The sequence below is a fragment of the Balaenoptera acutorostrata genome, chromosome 7 (assembly GCF_949987535.1).
Source record: "Balaenoptera acutorostrata chromosome 7, mBalAcu1.1, whole genome shotgun sequence".
NCBI classification, from domain to species: Eukaryota; Metazoa; Chordata; class Mammalia; order Artiodactyla; family Balaenopteridae; genus Balaenoptera; species Balaenoptera acutorostrata.
The window spans coordinates 104,942,375-104,967,630 of record NC_080070.1 but is presented as its reverse complement, the minus strand read 5'-3'; the positions used below and the strand labels follow the sequence as shown (position 1 = coordinate 104,967,630).

Here is a 25,256-nt window from a genome sequence, read left to right as displayed (position 1 = left end):
CCTTAAACATCATGTTGCCTAATTTATTTTAAATTTAGGGATTTTATTTGAAATCAAAGAAAGCTGAAGCTTTTCTAGGGAGAAGCAGAGAGGGTGGCAGCTATCATACCAGTAGCTAGCATGTCTGCTCTCATTTTATCCGCCTGTTGGACTGCCCCATTACCTATATTCTTAGGACTGAGACAAAATCCTAGCCAATTGGATTCAAAGTAACCAGGATCTTCAAGTAAATGATTTTGTTTTGTTTTAACAAGAATTCCAAATTCATAAGGATTAAGACAAATATAAGCTCTAAAGCAAATAATCAAAAGTTACCTGGACAAAACCTTTAGAACAAAAGGGGCGGGGGAAATTCAGACAATTCATGCCTTAAATTAAAAAAAAAACAAACAACCTTTGAATATTCTAACTTGTCAGTGCTAAGTAATCCAAAAGTTTGCAGAAACCTCTGAGACAGAATCTAATGTATTTGCTGTCACCTGCACTTTTGTTCCCAATAAAAAATCTTCAGGTATTTTTTTTACTGGTTAGAGACTATCAACGTTCATTGCAATCTTAAGGTTATAAGAACAGAGGTTCAGAATATTCTGTAGTTCTCTCACTTTTAAAAACTGAAAGAGAAATCTCCACAATTTTTGGCTCTCAGAAGGGTAGGTATGTATCTTTTATAGAAACAGGTTCCCATCTTGTGGACTCCTCAGAGAATACTTCTGAAAATCATTTTTACCATGTTTCATTTAGTTAAGTATGCATTTATGCTAAATCTCAATTTACCAAACACATCAGTAAACTAGAAGCCCTATTCCCTTTGACAATTGAGTGGTGGTGCTATATATGATTCTCCTCAAACTGTGTTTCTTTCAATAACGCTACCTTTGAGCAATGGCTCAATACTACAATTTCTAAAAAATATCTGAGAACACTTTTTTTTTTTTTAAATAGAAAAGTAGCACAGTACATTGCCCTCCTTTTCGTTTTTTGTTTTTGTTTTTTTGAAGAAAGAAATTAAAGTGGAAATTCCATTAAGAAAGAAAATCAGCTATGTCTCTTTATTTATTCTGCCCCTAAGCTGCCATGGACAGTTTTCATAGGGACTATTTCATAGTTTCCTAGAAACTATTTCACAAAGTTATAATTACTACTTCAACTACAGAAATAATAACAGGAGCCACCTTCCACCACATGCTGACTAGAGTCAGCTACTACACAAAACACTTAGCACGCACTATCTCATTTAACTCCATCAATGAACATGGAAACAACTATCATCATCACCTTTTTGCATAGGAAGCAGCTAACACTAGGGATATTAAAAGACTTGTCCAAGATTTCGCAGCCATGAAGTGGCAAAGCCAAGTTATGAGTCCAGGCCTGTCTGACGCCAAAGCTCAAACCCTCTCAGCTGTGCTTGCTATATCGCCTCTGAGTTCATTGAAATCAAGGGCTTAGTTTTTCCTCATTTGGAAGCCTTCCGGAACTAAAACAGTGCCAACTCCATAGGGGGCTCAAGAACTGTTGCTTATTTATCAGGAGTCATTTGAAAGCATGAATGAAAACACGGTAGAGGGAAACCTGCAGTTGCCGCATAGCTCAGAATTCAAATATAGTTCCATAGCCAGGTCACTTATTAGGTTTGGGACCCTCTAAAATCATAATAAATAGGTCGTTTGTCAAAGAGATGATGGAAACAGATCAGAAGAATTCTATCTGCCAAAGAAACTAAAAGACAGGTAGCTACAATGTGTCAAGCACCAAAAGAACCACTAGTTCGGATATAGTGAGAAAGGAAACAAGTTTTGAAAACTTAAAACCATGGTTCCAATCCAGGCCCTTTGACTTTCTAGCTATAGCCATAGGAGAGTTGGTTCACCTCTCTAAATGTCCCTTTCATCCATATAGAATGAGAAAGAAAAATATACATATATGTAGATATATATCCCAGTTACATGATATGTGTTCAATGGAAGCCAGCATGTTTATTATTACTCTTATTATCAATGCATCAATTAAATAAGATATGCAATGTAATCATATGCTTGTTTAAACTGTACTTGCAAACTTCAGCAAATGAATGCTTTACTGCTCCTATGGTACAAAGAAAAAGTCACACAAGAAACAGATGTATATCATTCACATCTTGGCTTTTTAAAACATCCTTAACATGGGTTAAAAGAAAAAGATTCCCAAGGTTACCTAATCTGCTATGATTTAACAGCATTTTGATGTTTTTCTAAGGAATGATAGCAAAGTGCTGTATCTCTTCAAACTTGGAATTTACTGCCTGTCTCAGTCTCTGCTTATGCCAAATTAAATATACAGTATAAGGTCCCTACCAGAAATAACATAGCACAGTTTCCTGCTCTATTCCTTGGTTGAATGAGCCCAAACTGAAGAAAGGGAGACATGGTTTTATTTAATCATCTGAATAATAGTTTTCTTCACTCTCTTGAATTGGAAGCTCTTGGTGGGGGAGGGGAAAGTTTGAAAGAAATCACCATGTGAATTATCAGGCCATTTAAAGGAACAATTCTCTTTGAAGGCCCTACATTTGAAAGGCTCAAGAAAAAGCGTAAAAAGAGTATTCTTATTAATGAACTGCCCAGAAAGTCAGCTTCCCCTGCTGGTCCACTGCACTCAAGCTCCTGAGGCTTCAGAGTGCTGTAAAGTCTCTTTACCTGTGAGGTACAGATGGCACTGCAGAACAGAGGTTGCAGTGTTTCCTTCCAGCAGACACCACCCAAAACTTTCGAAGAGTTTTGCCATATAAATAAGAGCACGAAGAAATGGGATGGTAAATGGAATAAGACATGCCCCAGAGTTGGGGGGTTAGGGTATGGGGGGGCGATGTCCAAGGCTGGGTTTTTTTTAAAGTGAAGGACGTGATCAGATAATACAGGTGATGGAAGAGATCAAGTGCAGGAGCAATGCCTTTAAATCGGCAAAATGTGGAAAGGGACAGTTCATTCACTGTAATGGGAGGAAATGAAGTTTGAGAGTTATGGCAGAAAAAAAAAATGCAGCAGGTCTCTTCTGGCTGCATCAGTTTTTAGTGTCATATGAGACAAAGTCTTTGCCTAAGGATGAGGAGAGAAGAGGAAGACTTGAAGAGAGAGAAGATGTGAAATAATCATATCAGAGAGAGAAGATAAATATGTAGATAAATGTGGCAAGATTGCTGAGTACGGCTGGGGGGAGACAGCCGTGAACATAACATGGTGGTTATGTTTTTCCCCAGCAATATTCACTGCTTCCGTCAGGCACGGAATAGATGGACTATTAAATCCAATCAGCACTGGGATTTGCCAGTGGAATATAAACGAGACGGTGCAGTCACCGATAATAAGAAAGTCTAGGTCTACAATTATCATTGCGATGGGCATCAACATCACCTGGAATCAGAATCGGCATCTTAACGGGGTTTCCAAATGATTCATGTGCACGTTTAAGAGAAATAAGTGTGGGGAAGCCAAGTGAAATAGGAGAAGGTCATTAAGAGCGATAGGAGGCTATGAGCAGCCCGGCTGTTGCCTTTGGTCCTCGATGTGTATCATGCTAGTCATATATCTAAAGAGGGGTGGCCACACTGATAACTGCACATTTACATAATAAACAAAATATATTCTTTTTGAAGACCAGCTGCTTTCTCTGCACTCTCCTCTCCTGTCCCTAAAACACTCCTGTCTTTACAAATATAATTGTTTGAAGGGTTGAGAAACACTGAACTAATACCAATGCATTAAAAATATTAACATGAGCATTATGTAATGATCAATCCCTTGGGCTAGGTACTTCTCAGGGGCAAAACCCACTGATAATGGGAACAAAAGGAGCACTGAAATCAAAAATTCCTTTTAAAAATCTGAATTCTCAGAAAAGCCTCCACTAAGATGTTCAAGGAGCAAAATGCTTATCTCAATTCTGTATAGTTTGTTTAATTTACTCATTTTCAAAAAGGTGGCAGCCAAAGAGCAGGGAGGAGAGAGCGCAAGTGGATAATCAACCCGAGGAGTTAAGAACTGCATGTATACAGGGACTTCCCTGGCAGTCCAGTGGTTAAGACTCCGTGCTTCCACTGCAGGGGGCACAGGTTCGATCCCCGATTGGGGAACTAAGATCCCACATGCTGCACAGAGCGGCCAAAAAAAAAACATTATTGCATGTATACAAAATAACACACAAATCAAGAAGCACTACTTTTCAAAAATTTTCATTTCATGCATTTGAGGTCCTTGATCCCCAGAATCCTTCAGAGTTCAATAAAATTGAGAAGGGAGCGGGATGGACTGGGAATCTGGCGTTGGTAGATGCAAACTATTACAGTTAGAATGGATAAACAACAAGGTCCTACTGTATAGCATGGGGAACTATATCCAGCCTCCTGGGATAAACCATAATGGAAAAGAATATGAAAAAGAATGTCTATATGTGTAAAACTGAGTCACTTTGCTGTACAGCAGAGACTGGCACAACATTGTAAATCAACTCTACTTCAATTAAAATATAAAAATAAAATAAAATTTTAAAAAATCGAGGAGAGTGAGGTGGCCACCTTAACTAATTCCTGAGACCATCAGAGTCTTCCATTATAGGCTTTCAGCCCAAAACTCAGACAACTCAAATGAGATGCAAAGCTTTAATTATTGTAGAAAACTGAATTATAATTGCCCTGTAATTCACCCATAAAAATATTTCCCAAATCTATTTTAAAAAACTGAAAACAGACCAGGGTCTACAAACATATCTAGGCTCCATCTTGGTACACTAGCTTCATTCAAGCTAAATTTGCATTTGTTCCTTAATCACAGTGCTGAACCCGTTCTCCATCAAGAGGAAACAAATTAATTCTGGGCTTTTGAGGAAAGACCCTAGTAGATCTTCTTTTATTTCTTACAGGTTATAAAGCTGCAATCAACTAGATCAAATAAGCACAGTGTCCATTTTACGTAACTGGGGCAATTCAAGAAGGAAAAGTACATTTCTGTCTTCAATGAAAAGAAACACACACACACACACACACAGAGTCTCCCATATCTTTTACCTATAACAAAAATAGCCGATGATTCTAAATTTCTTTTCACCTCACAGTGAAATAATTGAGAGCACACCCAAGATGCCAGAGCTCTCAGTGTAAACACCCAGCAGGGATACTGAGGTCTACACAAAACATTTTTTAAAGACATTCTGTTTTTTAAAATAAGCAAAAAATAGACTATAAACGTTATACTTGAACATAGTGAATACCTCCCTATGTGACATGATTTGGAACTTTACTGTAAAGCCTTCTGACTCACAGATACTTTCTCCATACGCATCAAAAACTGAAGCCTGAACTTCCAACATTTGAGATGAATTCCCATGGTTTCCAACATTGTCCTCTGTTGAAAAGGTTGAAGAGGAGTTTTTGTTTTTATTTTTGAAAAGTCATAGTTTCTTCACATATTCATTCACACTAGCCAAAGTCAAGAATTTCTGAGGACAAGTTTAGACACTTAATAAAGAACAGCAGTTCCTGAACCATCTGCTTTGCTCAAGAACTGAAGATCTGTCACACGCAAATTTTCATTTTTCTCCAACCCTGTGAGAATATTATTGTCAGCTGGGGTAGGTAACATTTGGTTTTTAATTGACGTGGCGAACAAACCAGGCTTTATAAAATGGGTACAATCAGTGCGTCTTTTGGGTGAAAAAAATAAAAGCAAACCATCTCTGAGTCCAAAAGTCACTCACTTTCAGCAAGTTCTTTTGATCCATTCAAGTGTCCTGTTACTAATCTTCTGATGAAGAAATGTGCAAAACACAGAATTTGAAGTGAATAACAGAACCTTGTTACAGTCAGACAAAGATATATGACAGAAAACCCTGAAAGTCTTTTTTTAAAAAGGAATCATCTCTCAAACTCATATCATACAGAACTGCAGATTCTAATAGACTGGTCCTATATTGTTGTATTCTTACCTGGTAAGGAACAATACTTCCATGAGCTGTGCCCCAGCGCCGCGCTTCCTCTTGGCCAATAAGATAATTCGCAGCGACGTGAGTCAAACATGCCACCTACCAGAAGAAGAAAAAAAAAAAAAGCTACTTTATCTATACTCATAAACAGAAGGTTATAATAGGAATATTCTCGTTTGATTTCACTTCATGTCATTGTAGAAGGAAAAAGGAGAGAGAAAAAATTGTCCTGCTTGGTTAGAAAATACGCAGGCAACCACACTTTCATCATACAAAGAAAAGAAGAGCAGTATCACATTATTGCGTGAGACTAAGTACTGAGTAACGGTCAATTGAGAAATACAAACACAGAAGCACTCAGCTCCTGAAAAGACCACCTGAAGGCAGAGGTTAACCCAAACGGATGGAACCCTGGTCCAGCCTTTAGCACCGAAGCCATTGCAAAATACATCAGCAACTAGTACATTCCCTTCCCCTTTTACTTTCCATCAAGATGACACAAGAAGAGCCTGCATCATCACTGAGCAGGTGAACTAGTCAGGGGCCACATTCCTCTAAACTTGTCGTAACACGGAAAAATAATAATAATAAACCTCTATTTTGTTTAAGTCAGTTTAATCAAGTTTTCTGTTCCTTGTTGCCCAAAGCATTCTTACTGGCACAGAGGATCAAGATTACTTAACTTTTTTTTAATTCATTAGTGAATCATTCTCATTTCAACAAAAATTACTGTACTTCTTTCAACTTGGTCCTAGGATCATATCCTCATTATTATACTTGTTTCAGCTTTTGAGAACTACAGATCTATTAAAGGGGTCATCTAAAACTGCAGGGTCAACCTCTGACTCTTGCAGTATTTCATATCTAGATCTTAAAAACCTATAATAATTCCATTCCACATGAGGATAATGACTTGATTCCTGGTCATCTGCCACAAAGGGCTTACGTTCCAATGACTATCCATGGCTCCAAGGGCCCAGAGCTATGGAAAGGAGGTGACCAAATAACAACTTCCCATCGTTTCCAGAAAAAAGCTTCTGGCCTCACAGCATCATCATGATCTAACAGGCGCTGGCTTTTCTCATTCTGTTATCATCAGATGCGATTAGGAATCTACCAAGCCAGCAAGTCAAACATCCCAAATGGAGACTGGCTCCTGGAGCGACTCAAGGGGTGACTTTTCAGGGCTTGGTACTGCAACCTGTCCTTGCCCTCTACCTGGCATGGCAGCTGTGCCTCCTACAAGGGCTGTCAATGGGGCTCAGCCTGAATGAATCTCCTTGCAGCAGCAGCCATTCTCCTTTACTTTTTTCTTGGGATTTACACTCACTTTGACGTTCATTTACTGCTTTGTTGAAATTGGAACTGCCTTATGGCAGCTGGTTTGGCTATACTGCCCAGGTGGCAAAACTAATAAACTTTGAGTCATCCACTTCTGGACCTCCATCTGGTCTTGGGCATTTGAACCATGGAGCATTCCAGGGCTGCCTGGGGCTGCCTGGTGCTAATCATCATTTCACAGATCACTTCTGTGTCTTTCAAAATGGAAAATCAAATCAACATTTTGTAGTAAAAATGTACTGGGTGGGAAGTCCAGATTCATGGTTCCTAATTTCTGTCAACCTCTAGTTGTACAACTGTAGGTATTTAATTTAACCACATTGACCTTCAGACACTTTCTCTATAAAATCTTGGGTGTTTGACCTAAACCAGTTGTTTTCAGACTTTTTTTTAAAAAAAGCATAACTCCTGTATCAAACCAAATAATGCATGAAGAAGATAATACCCCACATGGTCTGGCTGAAGTAGAGGCAAGCCTACAATGCCACCCTAGGAAGTGTGAACACAGAACACAATTTGCAGATTAGTAAATGGTCTTAAATTTGCTTCCAAGGTCTATATTTCTGACTCTGTTCTTCTTCTTAACAATATAGCAGATAAAAAGCTACCAAGGATGCAATAGTAGTTATTTTCCCATGAAGGCTCTTCCTGAAACTGGGGAAATTTTCTCAAGTCTGAGGTTTTACTTTGATCTAGCCATGTTGGGGAGGGGGGAATTGTCCCTTTCAAAAAGCCTAGTGAAAGTCATTCTCTAAGGAGCTCTGGTGCCACTGGAGGCCAATAATTCACATTAATAAAGGTAATTCTTTGCAAGCAAAAAGTCACAAGGGGCTTGGTATTTCCACTTTTCTAATTTCAAAGTCAAGTGATAGTCAATAGGCCAACAACAGCAAGGGCTGCAGGAAGTAGTGGGCTGACTGGATGGTTACAGGTTAACGTGTAGCTCCTAGATTGATCTGAAATGGTTTCCAGGGGTGGGCATGGGCCGGATGCTAGGCTAGAGGTCAGCCTAGCTGCCTCATTTCTTGCCCACTACCTCATTCTTTCTTCTCAATTTTGACTTTTGTGTTTCTGACCCTGCCTTGAAAAGCTGTCTTTGACAACTATTGAATAAAAACAGCCCCATGTAGAGTGAGTTTGAATGAAGGGTCAGAATTCATCTCACAGACTGTTTCCAAATGGAAGATCATACCCATTTTCTCCACACAACAGTAGCTCATGAAAACAAAAAGCATTTCAGAACTAGCAGGCTCCCACTGGGCAGGAAGGTTAAATAAGATTTTACGCCAGTTGCCATCCAAGAAAAAACAAAGTGTGATTTGTCAGTGATGACTCAGAGGCAAAGTTGGTGGGGGGGAATTCTATTTTAAAAAAGAGAGCAACAGGGCTAAACTTAGCAACCCAATGTTTAAAAGGAGCATTACAGATCTGAAAGTAATCTATTTACAAAGATGTATTTTTAAGGCAGGAGAAGGGGAAGAAAGTCAACAGCTATGACATGATTATGTATGAAAAATCAGAGGCTTCCTGGCAATTAATGACAAATTTTCCACAAATCAAAAGAATGCAGGATGTGACTTTTAGGTTAATAACTACATACTGTATACCTATTCTAAATATTGCATTAGATCGTTACTTTCATCCCCTAAACTTAAGCTCATTATTTCATCATGTGGATGCTATATAATTTACTCAGAATGTTGCCTTTATACGGTTTCATCTGAATAAAAAAGCCAACTTTGGTTTAGTAATAATCATTCTGACAGCAAAATTATTATTTTAGATAACATAATGGGTCCTGATATTCTTTGTGTCTAACCAGGAAGCCAATGGGGTTGTCAAAGTGGATCTCAAAGGGCACAGCCCTAAAAGGCTTGAGGAAGAATATGCCCAATTATTTCCCAAAGCATCCTCATGGTGTCCATCACCTCGTTTTACCTCTGCCTAATGAAGATCAAGCTGCAATAATATAGTCTTTCATCTCCAAAAGGACAACCAAGTATCACAGGTAAAATGGGGAAAACAAGATCAGAAGTATGGTCCATTGCATCAAAATGGGTAATTTTTTCCCTCCTGCTTCTTTGCATATATTCTGGCCTCCAACTAAGCTAGACTAAACACCGTGATCGCTTCTGCACCTGCCCAAATCTGCATCCTCTCTTCAAAGTCCATTTCCACATTGCTGTTTCATTAAGTCCCCACATCACCCAAGCAAAAAAATATTTCCCCTGCCTCTGAACAAATACAACACCTTAATTTGCCTGACTCCTGACTTTTGCACTTTCACAGTCAGCTACATACTACAATTAGAATTATAAGACTATTTCCCTTCCCCTGCCCCCGCCTTCCCCCTAAACTAGAAAGACCTAAATCAGTAGTTCCTAAACCTAGTGGTACATCACAATCACCTGGGGAATTCCTGGACCCCACCCAGACCTACTGAGTCAGACTGGAGCCTGGGAAGAAAAAAATGAACCAATGTACCATTAATTGTACACAGATTTGAGAACCAAAGCCGTAGGAAACTCCAGTCAAACTCCTTAACGTTACAGATAGATAAATAAAGGAACAGAGAAGGTAAATAATTTATCTGATGTCACGTAGTTGGCTAGTGGCAGAACTTCACTACAACTATAGCGCCTTCCTCCATGCTACAATATTATTCAATCACTCCTTTTAAATTGGGAACTATTTCAGGGTAAGAATTATGTATTATAAACCCTTTGTATGTACTCATAGCAGCTAAAATAGAACTTGCACACTAATATTTTTTAAAGCGTGAATGAAAACAGTAATTACCATTTATTTATTCAACAAATACTGAATGTTGCTTTGCGTGAGGCATTATGCTAGGTACAGGCTATACATAAGTAAATGAAAAAGAGGTAGTCCTGCCCACTTTGGACTTAAGAATAGTGGAGAAGACAACTAAACAAACAGTCATAGGAACTGCCATGGGGAGAGGAGATGGAGGAGAACTTTAAAAACAAAGAGAATAACATGTGTGAAAGCCCTAAGGCAGGAAAGAGACTGGCATCCAGGAAGAAAAAAAAAAAAACTGAAAGTAGACCAGTGTAACTGAAGCATGGCAAGAAAGAGACAGGAAATGAAACTGGAGAGGTTTACAGAGGCCAGACCATGCCAGTCCTTGCAGATCATGGTAAGGAACTGTTCTTTGCACATCTTTCAGATGATCATTTTAAAATCACAAATCATATCATGTCATCCTTCTACTTAAAACTCATCTGGCTTCCCACTTAAAATGATGCAACAGAAGAATACAGTGGGAAAATGTTCACAAATCTTTTTAAAACTTTTTATTTTAGAACAGTTTTAGATTTATAGAAAAAATACCAAGACACTACAGAGAGTTTCCATATACAACACACCCAGTTTCCCTATTATTAACATCTTACATCAATGTCATACATATTTTACAATTAAAAAACTAATATTGATGCATTATTATTAAAGTGCCTATGTTCAGATGTCTTTCGTTTTAACTTAATGTCCTTTTTCTGTTCCAAGATCCTCATCCACATTATGTTTATGTGTCCTTAGGCTCCTCTTGGCAGTAACAATTTATCATACATTCCTTGTTTTTGATGATCTTGACAGTTTTGAAGAGTACTGATCAGGTATTCTGTAGAATATTCCTCACTGGGACTTTTTTTTAATGTTTTTCAAATAATGAGACTGGGGTTATGGGTTTCGAAAAGGAAGACAATAAAAGTAAAGTGCCATTTTCAACACAGCCTATCAAAGGTACATACGACCAACGTGATTTATCACTGTTGGTATTGACCTTGATCACCTGGCGAGGTAATGTTAGTAAGATTTCTCCACTGTAAAATCACTCTTGTTTCCTCCCCCTGTCCATGCCGTACTCTTCGGAAGGAAGTCACCACGCACAGTCCACACTTAAGGCGTGGGGAATTATGCTCCTCCTTCCTGAGGGCAGTGTCTACATAAACTATCTGGAATTCTTCCACACAGGAGATTTGTCCCTTCTTTCCTATTTATTTATTCATTCAATCATTTATTTATATCAGCACAGACTCATGGATATTAATTTTATACTTTGAGTTATAATACAATACTACTGTATTTTATTGTTCAAATCATTCCAGTTTGGGCCACTGGGAGCTCTTCAGTTGGCTCCTGTGCCCCTTTGACACGCTCCCCATCATTATGAGTTTTTTTGTTTTCAGCACTTCCTTCCTTTGTGGCACTACAAGATGCTCCAGGCTCATCTTTATATTTTCTTTTTTTTTTTTTTTTTTTTTTTTTTCACTTCCTTTTTGAGTTTAGTTTATTTCATCTCTGATTTGGAAAAACTGATTCAATCAGTGGTTTGTTTTGGCAGATTATAATACCTTAGGTGGGATTTAGAATTCAGAAAACGTTAAATCTGTTACAGAACTTGGAAAGAAAGCACATTTTCTAGAAATTGCCTTCTAGTAATATTCTAATAGTACATTCTAGGTGGTTCTGGTTTTATAAGCAGAATATAAGTATTATATTCAGAGAGTTTTAAACAAAGAGGTAATATTGTTCCTTTATTCCTGTATCTTACCAATATCTTTGTAGCTGAAATTTGTTGCTTTACTTTGCCCTATGAAATGTTTCTACTTTCAATTTAATTCATCTTTATATTTTCTGTTGCAGTCTTACAAGAAAGCATAAAGAGAAGAGGAGTCATGCAGTTAAAAAAAAAAGGAACTAATATTTATTTCAGTGTAGATGAGAACCACATTCATTCACTCGATTATTCAAAAATCTTCATATTGCACCTCCTACGTGCCAGGAACTCTTCTAAGGCACAGGGATGAGGCAGCGAACAGGACAGATATTGTCACACTTGCATGAAGTTCACACTCTAGTGTAAGATACATTCAGACATAAACAAGAAAATACCAGGAAATGATAATTAATGTGAAGAAAATGAAATGATCACAGAGAGGGCTCTACGAGACTAGCAGGTTAGTAAAGGCCTCTTCGACAATATTACATTTTATCTGAGATCTGGAGAAGGCACGTGAAAATCTAGGGAAAACCTTTCTAGGCAACAAGATCAATCAATTAAAAGACTGCATTGTGGTAAAAAGCTTACCATATTTAGAAACAGAAAGAAAGAAGCTCACTGTAGCTGGAACATAGTAAGTAAAAGAGGCAGTAGTATAAAGTGAGGTCAGGGAGGTACCCAAGGGCCAGATCATATGGGTCCTTACAGGCCTGGTAAGGACCTGGGATATTATTCTAAGTGTCATGGGAAGCCATTGATTTATATAATTAGATAAACTGGTTCTTATATGGAGCATAAAGAGGCAATGAATGAAACCAAATTATCTCACATGACATAGGTATTACAACTTCCATTTTACAGACGGAAAAACTAAGCCTAGGGAGATTAAGTATCTTGTCTAGATCTCACAGTTGGTGAAGAGCAAAACTATGACTCACACTTAGATACTCTACCCTCTAAGCCATCCTTACACCACTGCCTCCTATCTATTTAACCTCTCTGCTCCCAGCCCCTCTCACCCTAGGAGTGCTCAGCTTTACGTCTGTGTCCTATATATATTCTTGACTTCACATTTTATATTCCCTGCAGGGCCCCCCAAATCACTGGAGTAGTCTAGAAGCCCTCCACAATCACTCAGCTGTCCTCTGCATTTGCTTAGAAAGCATGTCATTAACTGAATCGATTAATTCTCCTCACGTTCTTCTGCTCAACGTCACTCATTTATTAACTGTAAAACATTTTCTGGAAAAATATGTTAAAAGAGAAATTAAGAGGCTAGCATTCATGGAGAATACACCTTTCAAGATGGAAAATTCTTCAAAAAGAGCCTTCATCAGAGTGTTTGAGATCCTGACATCTCTCTTTTTCATCTTGATTCCATTACTTTGTACGTCAAACTTCCTATGCAATTTAATCTGCTTTGCTTTGTCCCTCACACCTTAAGGTAGACTAATTTCTTCAGAACCACTAAGGACCAACGAGGAAAAACATTCAGGAGTAGAGAAGGTATTTTGGCTATCTCATGTTGAAAGAAGAATAAGAATTCTACCTATTTATAGTACATTTATCATTTTATTTACTAGTGATCAAAACTAATACTAAGCACTTATTGTGCACTGTTCTAAGCATTTTATGTGAAATATCTCATTTAATCCTCATAGCAAGTATATGAGAGACATGTTCTGATGAACCCATTTTACAAATGAGAAAACTGAGGCATGGAGCAGGTTAGTAATCTGCCCAAGGTTAGGTACCTAGTAAATGGACAAGCCAGGACCTGAACTCAGCTACTCTGGATTCTGGCATTCTATACTAAATTACGTACAGAATCAGACTCCTTAGGATTTCTGAGTGGCCCTGATCCTGGAAAAGTTTTATAGGACTGGTTTTACTTGGTTTTTAAAAAAAAGTGATTAAGCATCCTTTTCAATTAAGTAAACATCTACAGATAAGTTTGATCTTAATTATTACAGAATACTTAAAGTAGTACTCACTCAAAGTTTTCTGCTTTGCTACAACTATGCCTTGGCTTCTATTCCAATGTAATTAGAAATAAAATTCAACCTACAAACATTTTACCTGTAAACACCAATAAGCCAGTAGAGCTGTTATGTAAATTTTAAATCTCTACTTTTATTTACTTAGCAAAAAAAAACATATTACCATATCCTTCTCTTCATGGCAATTTTTTAACTTAATGAAAGAAACACACACATTTCACATTCCTCTGAATTATCACTAACGATAGTCAAAGCATATTGATGTTTACTTTATATACTGAACTCAAAAGAAAAACATATTTGCATTACACTCAGAATAATTTTGCCAATCCATCTGAATGAAAATCAGACATATGAGGAAACTGGATATCAAATGCCAGAAGGTAAGACCAGACAGCAAAGAGAGACAGAATTTCAAAAGCATGTTTAGGATAATACATCAAACATATTTTTTACCATGAACCACTGACCCAGTCAATCATTTGACTGAAAAAGTGGTTATGAACCACTAAAGAAATGTGATGAGTAAGTGAAAATGTAGAAAAGTAACATTTAGTGACATGATTTACTTATTTATCCCTATGATGGCATGTCTTCAGTTTCAAACATCTTCAAATATGATTCCACATTTTAAATAACTTAGTTCTTTAAGTATCTGTTTTTAGAATAAAATAATACACTGTTCTGCAACACTAGTTTTTAAAAGAAGTTCAAAGAATGAAGTTACTTTTGTTTACTGCTTCCTTCAGGCATTTAGCAGATATTTAATAAGTACTTATTACACGCAAAGCACTCTGTCAGGTACAGTGGAAGATCCCCAAATCAATAAAACAGAGTTTCATCTCTCAGTAAGGTTAAAATCTATCATTCAAAATAGAAATATTTAGTTCCACAAGAGACTTTTCTTCAAAAAATCAAGTAGGGATAAAAAAAGTGACATTTGAGCAGTTCCTTCAATAAAGGGAATTTAGCCTTGCAAACACAAGGAAAAGGGCCTTCCATATGAAAGAAATACTGTGTGCAATGTCACAGCAGAGATGGACAAGTATTGGGGTTTTTTTAGTGAATACATGAATGAATCAACGAATGGAAATAAAAACTGAAAAAAGGCATTAGATTTGATGACCAGGAAATCATAAATGCTCATTAAGATGCAATATCAATAAAGCAGTGGAAACAAAAGCCAGATTCAAGGGGGCTAAGAAAATGAAAAGAATGTGGGAGGTGAAAGAATATTTTAGAGGCTTGTGTAAAGGTCTGGGAAGGAGAGAGACTAGACAGTAGCTCAAACAGGTGAGCAGGAAGACAGAGTTTTTATTTTTGAAGATGTGGGGGAAAAAAACCCTGAAATTCATTTAATTATGCAAGAAAAAAGAGTAACTGAAAGTGTGGAGTCTTAAGCAAAGTGTAAGAGGACAAGAAAGAAAATACACGTGAATGGGTTATGGTTTAAAATACCATCTCCCAGTGAGGTCTTCCCTAACTCACTCAGATGGGGTCATTTCCTCTTCTCTCTATTCATTAGTATTAATAGAATGGAAGCTTTGGGAGGGAAAGAACCTGTCCGATGTGTTTGATGCTCTCTCCCCAGCAGCAGGAACATAATCTGAGACACACTATAGGCATGCAGTCATTATTAGTTAAACTGGTAAATAAAGGAAGGAATGATACAGTTTTCCTCTAATTTGGGAGTAGAATCTTAATGAAGAAGGAGAAATCTTTCAAGTGAAAAGGAGGAAAGTTGGATGCAATCCCCACAGAAAAGCAGAACAGTAGGAGGCATCTTCGTAGAATGAGAAGGACTCGCTGATGTTTGCCTCTTCCTCTAAATCCTGCCTCTGCGCACTGGAGTCACACAGAGCAAGTCCATTCATCCTTTTACCATACACCAAATGGATAAACACAGAGGCTGAGTCGCCTGAGGCCTCACATTCAGAGTGAGGAAAGCAACAAAGATGGCTTAGTAACAACAATGGAATCCTCAGGGGTCAAGACCTCACTGAGCTAAAAGTGAGTATATGATTATGCAAAAGATTCATGGATGGGTAGAGAAACAAAATAACTCTTCCCTTAAGTCAGAATTGGCCTAGGAATGGGGGTGGGGTGAGTCTGTAACAGGGGGCCCAATAGGTTCTTCGAGGAAGCACTAGGCAATTCAGTTCAGAGGTCAAAACGTTGAATAAAGGTTGACTCCCAAATTTCACAATTTGTATGGAAACACAAAAGACCCCGACTACCCAAAGCAATCTTGAGAAAGAAAAACGGAGCTGGAGGAATCAGGCTCCCTGACTTCAGACTATACTACAAAGCTACAGTAATCAAGACAGTATGGTACTGGCACAAAAACAGAAATATACATCAATGGAACAGGATAGAAAGCCCAGAGATAAACCCACACACATATGGTCACCTTATCTTTGATAAAGGAGGCAAGGATATACAATGGAGAAAAGACAGCCTCTTCAATAAGTGGTGCTGGGAAAACTGGACAGCCACATGTAAAAGAATGAAATTAGAACACTCTCTAACACCATACACAAAGATAAACTCGAAATGGATTAGAGACCTAAATGTAAGGCCAGACACTATCAAACTCTTAGAGGAAAACACAGACAGAACACTCTGACATAAATCACAGCAAGATCCTTTCTGACCCACCTCCTAGAGAAAGTGAAATAAAAACAAAAATAAACAAATGGGACCTAAAGAAACGTAAAAGCTTTTGCACAGCAAAGGAGACCATAAACAAGATGAAAAGACAACTCTCAGAATGGGAGAAAATATTTGCAAATGAAGCAACTGACAAAGGATTAAACTCCAAAATAGACAAGCAGCTCATGCATCTCAATATCAATAAAACAAACAACCCCATCCAAAAAAGGGCAGAAGATCTAAACAGACATTTCTCCAAAGAAGATATACAGATTGCCAACAAACACATGAAAGGATACTCAACATCACTAATCATTAGAGAAATGCAAATCAAAACTACAGTGAGGTATCACCTCACACCAGTCAGAATGGCCATCATCAAAAAATCTACAAACAATAAATGCTGGAGAGGGTATGGAGAAAAGGGAACCCTCTTGCACTCTTGGTGGGAATATAAATTGGTACAGCCACTATGGAGAACAGTATAGAGGTTCCTTAAAAAACTAAAAATAGAACTACCATATGACCCAGCAATCCCACTACTGGGCATATACCCTGAGAAAACCATAATTCAAAAAGAGTCATGTACCACAATGTTCACTGCAGCTCTATTTACAATAGCCAGGACATGAAAGCAACCTAAGTGTCCATGGACAGAGGAATGGATAAAGAAGATGTGGCACATATCTACAATGGAATATTACTCAGCCCTAAAAAGAAACGAAATTGAGTTATTTGTAGTGAGGTGGATGGACCTATAGTCTGTAATACAAGAGTGAAGTAAGTCAGAAAGAGAAAAACAAATACCATACGCTAACACATATATATGGAATCTAAAAAAAAAAAAAAATGGTTCTGAAGAACCTAGGGGCAGGACAGGAATAATGACAGAGACGTAGAGAATGGACTCGAGGACATGGGGAGGTGGAAGGGTAAGCTGGGACGAAGTGAGAGAGTGGCATGGACATATATACACTACCAAATGTGAAACCAATAGCTAGTGGGAAGCAGTCGCATAGCACAGGGAGATCAGCTCGGTGCTTTGTGACCACCTAGAGGGGTGGGATAGGGAGGCTGGGAGGGAGACGCAAGAGGGAGGAGATATGGGGATATGTGTGTATGTATAGCTGATTCACTTTGTTATACAGCAGAAACTAACACAACACTGTAAAGCAATTATACTCCAATGAAGATGTTAAAAAAAAAAAAAAGGTTGACTCCCGCTGACCCTGTAGATTTCCTTCATTGTTCCCTAGAGCCCAGGATGCTTCTTCTACAGAAAGTTGTGGCTCATTTTGGGAAGAGCTCCCTACACTTTGTTTAGTTATGCTACTTCAGGTTACCTTCTCCAATTCTCTATTTTGTCACATTTTTCCTCTAGTTCTGATAACCTCTGCCTTTATGTCCTGGTGACCTTCTGTCACTGGAACCTGGAGGGTATTATGCTCAGTGAAATAAGTCAGACAGAGAAAGACAAATACTGTATGTTATTACTTATATGTGGAATCTAAGAAATAAAACAAACTAGTGAATATAACGAAAAAGAAACATACTCATAGATATATAGAGAACAAACTAGTGGTTACCAGTGGGGAGAGAGAAAGGGGGAGGGACAAGGTAAGAGTAAGGGATTAAGAAGTACAAACTTCTATGCATAAAATAAATAAGCTACAGGATATGTTGTACAGCACAGGGAATATAGCCAATATTTTATGATAACTATAAATGGAGTATAATCTATAAAAATTTTGAATCACTGTGCTATACACCTGAAACTAATATAATATTGCAAATAAACTATACCTCAATACAAAAAAAGCCTTCCCCATCTCAATATTAAAAGAAAAACCTTTTGCATTTTCTTCTAAATATACATCTTCTCATATCCAGGAGATGGAAAGGACTACATACCCTTGGGATTATACTTACTTTTATATCCTGATTTCTACACTTAATGAGAATTTCCTCATATTTGTATATATTCCTTAGAGCTTAATTTTAAATGCCAAAAGAAAAAAAGGAAATTAGCCATTAAAGGCAATATCAGCAGAGGAACTGGAGTGGACATCGTAATGCAAAGGGTTAGGAAAAGCAGGAAGCAGAAACCTCAAATACAAATAATATGTTAAGTTTGGCAGTGAAAGGGGGAAAGAGATAGAACAATAGCTGGAATGCACAGCCAAATCACCAAAAAGGGTGTAAATGAAGATTGTTCATGATGTTACCTTTTCCAGGGTATACAGACTTTAATAGAAAATTAATGAAGGCCCAAAAGCCTTGGAGCTAAAGGAATGAATCTCTCTTAGTGGAATTTCAGGCATCTTCCCAAGTTCATGGGAGAAAGATTTTATAATCAAGGGAGGCATTTTCCTAGAAACTTTAAGTCACAGAACTATATAAAACAACCCTGAATATAACAACAGCTTATAAACCAAGCCTCGGCATGAGAACAAAATTAACTAACTTACACACTCTGCCTACATCTGATCATTCTGAGTGACTAAAATCTAAGAATGCCAGAGTGAATCTGATGATGATTTTTGTCTGGCCATGTCACATTGCACTGCTCTCCTGAGCTTCTGTGGAATGGTTCCCAGAATAACAGGGAAGACTCACTAGAATGCAATACATAACTAAGTTCTTTACTGGTGACTCTTCTTAAAGTGACCGCATGGGAGTTCTGGGGAAAGGTGCAAAGCCAGGTGTGGATTAGGACAAGAAATCATGTCAGTGATCAAATGATTCAGCAGGTAAAATATGTATTATGTCACTGCACTTCAAGCAAAAATTCATGCAATGAATACAGATACACAGTGCCAAGGACTGCCCTGTTAATTAACAGAAACCAACTCAGTGATGAAAAACAACAACTCTAAGAACAGCAAAAGAAAGAAAACACATTCTATACTTTATATACTATTTCTGTTTTATTTGGAAGTTTAAAAAATCTTGTATTTACATTTCATTTTTTCATCCAGGAAATATTTATTGAGTGATTACTTTGTTCAGGCAGTGTGTGAGGTACTGGGTATACGGTGGTGAAAAGAGATGGATTATCTGCCCGCATGGAACAGAGTCTAGTGAGAAGACACACAGCAAACACGCTAAAGCCCAGTGATGTGAGGAGTTTAGGGGCAGAAATGTGATTGGAATCAGGCCTAGGGGACTTAGCTCAAAGTGGAGTTTGCAAGACAAGCACATTCTTTTCACACTTTCTCGCCCCCTCCTCCCACCAACACACACAAAACGGTTTGGCAAATATAACAGTCATCTTTACTAATTTGGGAGTCACTTCACAGGAACAGAAACAATGAGAATATTTCACTATATTTACACAAACACTTGGCCAATCTCTCCTCTGTTCTAATACATCTCAGCAAAGATGAAAATCAAGTCAACTGGTTTCAGAACCTCACTAATTTTTATCACAGTCAGAACTCATCAACAACAGCCCACATGGCACAGGCTGGATGGCTTTTAAGATCTAAGCGGCAAACTGTAGATGAGTTTGGGCTTTTCAACATCACCTCTAAGAGACCTCAAAGGGACACCGACATAACCAGCCTTTGATGATACACTGTATCATATATCCGTAGTCTCACATGTCTCTAATTCAGCACATTTGCATATGATCTGCATTCTAACATATCCACAAATATGTTTTTATATGCCAGAAGACTGTAATGTGATAGAGCCCTTTAGGAGTCATTCTGCTTTGTTGTGTCAATTCTCATGCTCATCAGACAATGATCATCCTCCTAGCCACATCCTCCACCTACTTCTTAACCACAACTGGAGGGCTAGACAGTTCTGAAGAGGGCCTAGTCTCTGAGTCTTTCTGACATCCTCGGCAGTCTGGTGGAAAGAAATCTGGATCCTGAGTCAACAGACCCGAGTCTCAGTCTCAGCTCAGTAGCCCCTTTTTACTGCAAAGTCCCGAGTCAAGTTTGCACAGCATCACTAACCTCTTCATAGCCCTGTTTGTGACTTCAGGACAATATTGTAAAAGTGCTTTGAAAACACTCAGACGTGTGAATAGTGAAAAATTATCATTTAGAAAACAGACTATCCAAGCAGATACAGGCCAAACAGCAAACACAGGGTTTTATGACACAACAATTTAGTAATTTCAATTAATTAGATCGGTGTTTCCCATCTTTCACTGATACAAATAATCCATCTAGGAAAAACAACTCCCACAGACTGCAAACCAGGTTAGTCAGCTTTAGAAATTCCAAGTATATTTATTGTTTTTACTAATCAAAGAAGAATTTCTGAACTGCAAATTTTTTACCTTTTACAAATAGTAAACACACATTAAAACACAATTGGTTTAGAAAAATACCAGTGGAACCACTGATTAAACATCTGCAGTTTGACTATAAAGTAGCGAAATTTGATTTCTTTTTTTTTTTAATTAATTAATTTATTTGTTTGTTTTTATTTTTGGCTGTGTTGGGGCTTCGTTGCTGCGCACGGGCTTTCTCTAGTTGCGGTGAGCGAGGGCTACTCTTCATTGTTGTGGCTTCTCTTGTTGCAGAGCACGGGCTCTAGGCACTCGGGCTCAGTAGCTGTGCCTCGTGGGCTCAGTAGTTGTGGCTTGTGGGCTCTTGAGCACAGGATCAGTAGTTGTGGCGCACGGGCTTAGGTGCTCCGCGGTATGTAGGATTTTCCCGGACCCGGGCTCTAACCCATGTCCCCTGCATTGGCAGGCGGATCCTTAACCACTGCGCCACCAGGGAAGCCCCAAAATTTGATTTCTAATAAGATTTCTAAGACAAGTGCTATCAGTTTACCTCCAAAGGTTGTAGGTTGGCAGCTCAATGAGCATGATTCAGTTCCTTAATGTGTTTTGTTTGGCCTACACAGTATTTCAAAAATTGAAAGGTTTTATATAAAAATTCAGATTTCTTGCATCAAAAAATGCAAATCTGGCTACTCTAGTGGTGGAGAAGGCTTATACTGGCCCATGAGAGCAACTGTTAATATCTCTTCCAAGCATGTTCAGTAACAATCACATCAGAGGCTTGAAATGAGCTATGTAGGAATATTTACACCACGAGAATTGGCAAATGCTGTGGATCGCAGCTTTTTTTTTCTTTAAGAAAGCTAGTTAAACACTTACAAGCACACCCTACACTTGGGACCATAATCTCACAGGGCAACAACTGGCTGAACTGAGTAGTAACTATGCCCTCAGATAGGATGTGGACTTTTTAGTCCATATCCACCATTATTCCCTATTGTTTTTTGTCTGGCTTAGTTCACTCATTTTAATTACCTGCCTCACATATTTAAGCACTTGATTTTGCAACTCCTGGTTTTTAGTCACACTCTTTTCAATAAAACTCTTAGATGATAACAAAGAAAAAAAGCCAAGTCACTGTGCTTGCTTGATAATTAAAAACAAAGGGCAGGCTTAAATCCAACACTGTTGAACAAACTGAAATTCCATCTTAGATTCCTTTTTCTCCCTTTTCTAACCATTGTGTTATTTAAGTAAAAAAGAACATTGTAACAGATTTCAAGTCATAAATTGAGCAGTTAGCAAAATGAATATTTTTAAAAGATAAAAATATTATTTAATTGTATATTCTTAAACAAAATATGAAAAACTGAGAATTTTTATTTCTAGAGGTAAAATCATCATTGCTTCTCAAAACTATGAAGTCTTTTTTGGTTTGTCTGAAGACCTTGTATGGATATTTGATGGAAATCTTGAAAACCTGGGCAGAAAAATTCCTACACAAGGCAAACCTTTGATTAAATGACTCTATCAGTAAGAATGTCTGAATATGAAACCAGATATGATAGCAGTCAGGAAAATTCCCTTTCATGTCACATTACATGGATTCATACACAGAGGACTGCTGCTTAGCCTGCTCTAATATGTAGGTCTGTGCTTCCAAAGACAATAACACTTTCATTTATCACTCCCTTCCCTTGGGGCATGAGTATCATAGTCCTACCCACTACAAGAAAAGCATTTTCCCAAAACCACTTCCAAGGTCCCAAGAACAAAAATAAAAGACAAAATTAAGGAAAGAACACAGACCAATGGAAGGTCCTGAAACAGTTCCAATCAACAGGTTTTGTATTTCTGGACACTGTCTTCGCAGTAATCACTACCGCCAAAAGGAAGGGGTCATGTGAGCATTTGTCAGGAGTCTCTTGTCTCAACACACCACTTTTAAAATTCTATCTTTCCTCCTCGACCTCCCGCTAAATTTGTTTTCAGTCTCAGACCTACTTTAGCTTGGTTACTGGTCTTTTCTTTTTTTCAAGATGCTCAAAAATAACAAGTATTTGGACTTCTAGGCTAGCCCCAAAATTATAATAAGGCCATTTTTACAGTGGCGAGAAAACAAGTAGATTAAAGAAATAGAAAGAATGGAAAGAAGGAAGGGAGGGAGGGAGAAAGGCCAGGAAAGAAAAAAAAAAGGACATAAAGCATGTTTTGAGCTAACATGAGAGAAAGGGACAAAGTTTTAAAAAGAGAAAGAGGAAAGCAACTGTCCTGTGTCCTTTTAGATTGCTCTTCATGTAAATTGTGGGGGTAGAATCCAAATACTGATATTCCTGATCCTCTTGAAAAAACGTTGCCTCTAATCTTTTGCACACTCCTATGTACATTAGACAGTCTCGAGTGAGCACAGGAAAGCTCAAGAAACGATCCAGATAAAGTCAAGAGGAGTTTGTGATAGTACCAAAAACAAAACAAAGGAAAACAATAGCAGAAAAAAAAAGAGTTTTACCTGTATTCAGTAAAGTACCAGCTACACTGATCTATGTCGAGCCTTTCTTCAGCGTATTGATTTTTACCGATTTAAAGCTAAAGGCCTAGACCTCAGTTACCTCAAGAGTAACTGAGTTCTTTTAGAAGAACTTGAGGTGAACCAGAGTACTTTTACTCAAAATTCTCAGGTTTGTACTGCAGCTGACTAGCAAAGAAGTATTTCCTGGACGTATAACGAGTTATCTCAGCTCTCCGCCTAGTCTAAAGCACCAGCCAGCATCCACAGGCCTCGCATGCATATTTACAATAAGCAATATGTCATCGGTATTTTTAACTTAATTTTGGTTGAGGCGTTTTAACATATACGTTCCCTCAACTTAAAAAAAAAAAAAGAAAAAGCAGTAGCAAAGTAAGACTTTTATTTTTTTAATGTTTACATTCTAAATAATTGCAATAGGTCATCAAAAGTAAAGGCTTTGGGATAAAAAATATCAGTCTCTGCTGCAACCAACATGCTTGTCTGTCAGTATATGCAGGGTTAAGGAATGTAGTAATAAGGTGAGAGTGTGCTGAAGAGGGGCTGAAGGAAAAGGAACAAAAAAGGTGGAGACAATGGTAATAATAATATAACAATAACAGCTAACACTTACTTAGTGCTGACTATGTAGTGGGCACCGCTGTAAGCACTTTACATATATAAACCCATTTTAATCCTCACAGCAATCCAGGAGGCAAACACTGCCATCATCCCCATTTAATGAATGAAGAAACTGAGGCACAGAGCCCATTTCAAGATTTGCCCAAGGGCCTCAGCTACTTCGTAGCATATTGAGGATTTAAACTAGTCTCAGAGTCCATGTTCCTAACCACTATCCCAGAGGCCTGAAGAGGCAAGTTACTGATGGAAAGAAGTTAATTCAACAATAAGGTTAAAATTAAGTTTAAAAAAAACAACTGAGGTTCTACCTTATAGAGAAAAATATGTATGTTGCATGCAGATTAAAATGTTCTACCTAATAAACACAATATAAATCTAACAGGTACTTGGCAACAGATAACAAGTGCAATGACAAACATTAGAATGAATATAAGAAGCCTTCTCCAGAAAGATGTGAGCACAGTATTTTAACCACCCAAGAGGTCCTGTTTCTAGTGCATCTCGTGAGCCCGCAGTGCCACCCAGTGATAGTCGACGTGAACCACGTGTATATCCTCTTCTGCAAGTGTCCATAGTCTTTTCTATAACTAATACAGAGCTTTCACATAAAAAAGGAAACTTGGATTAGTAATAACCTATCTTTTATTTTGCTATTATAACTTTTTCCAAATTGCCCTTACATTTAAATTTCCCCTCCATTATTTCTTAACAGATGACTGTGACAAGACCAACCAAAACTATTAACTTGAGGGCTGAGGGAGCTTGCTTGCTGAAAATTTAGTAGAGTATTTCATTTTCCCCAAGAAATCATTCAAAATATTTGTTAACAGCATTTCATTCACCCAGTGAGTACATAATGTTGTCACCATATAGGGTATTTCAGTGTTTCCTAATATAACCTTTCAGTTTCTGGAGTACGGAGTTCAAAGCAGCCAGTGAGGAGGGCTGAAAACACCTGCTCCAAACAGCAAAGGAAAATGTGAGCAGGTCCCCCATCAGCAAGCAGTATCTGCACTATGGAACCTCCAAAAAGAAACAGATGCAGCAGTTAGGCACGTGGTGGAGGAGGGAAGAGGGGGGGTGTGCCAGGAGGGAAGCTAGGCAAGCATCAAACAAGACAAAATGTATCTATAGACCTAAATAGACAGGTAATCACTTTAAAAAAATTCTCCTACAGGGAATGGTTACATTATGAAAACTGAATTCTAAAGTTTAGTTTTCATCCAAAACCATAATATGACAACTGATTATACCACTAAGACAAAATAAGACAGGGCTATATATCCCTGGAAGGAATTCAAGAAAGATTCATCAGTGAGTTTTCTATTAAGATTTTTTTCTGAAATATTCACCAAATATTTAATAGTAGTTATTGCTAAGGAGTAGAATGAC

The 25,256-nt window shown here is 37.9% G+C and overlaps 1 protein-coding gene across 4 annotated transcripts in view; it reads right to left on the bottom strand.

Moving 5' to 3' along the window:
• Window positions 1-25,256, bottom strand: part of SUGCT (succinyl-CoA:glutarate-CoA transferase) — a 796,055-nt gene that overhangs the window by 654,340 nt on the left and 116,459 nt on the right. For all 4 annotated transcript variants that reach the window (XM_057549882.1, XM_007187735.3, XM_007187736.3 and 1 more), the window contains exon 9: window positions 5,956-6,051. In XM_057549882.1, the coding sequence (XP_057405865.1) occupies window positions 5,956-6,051 (96 nt within the window). The remainder of the gene's footprint in view (window positions 1-5,955; window positions 6,052-25,256) is intronic.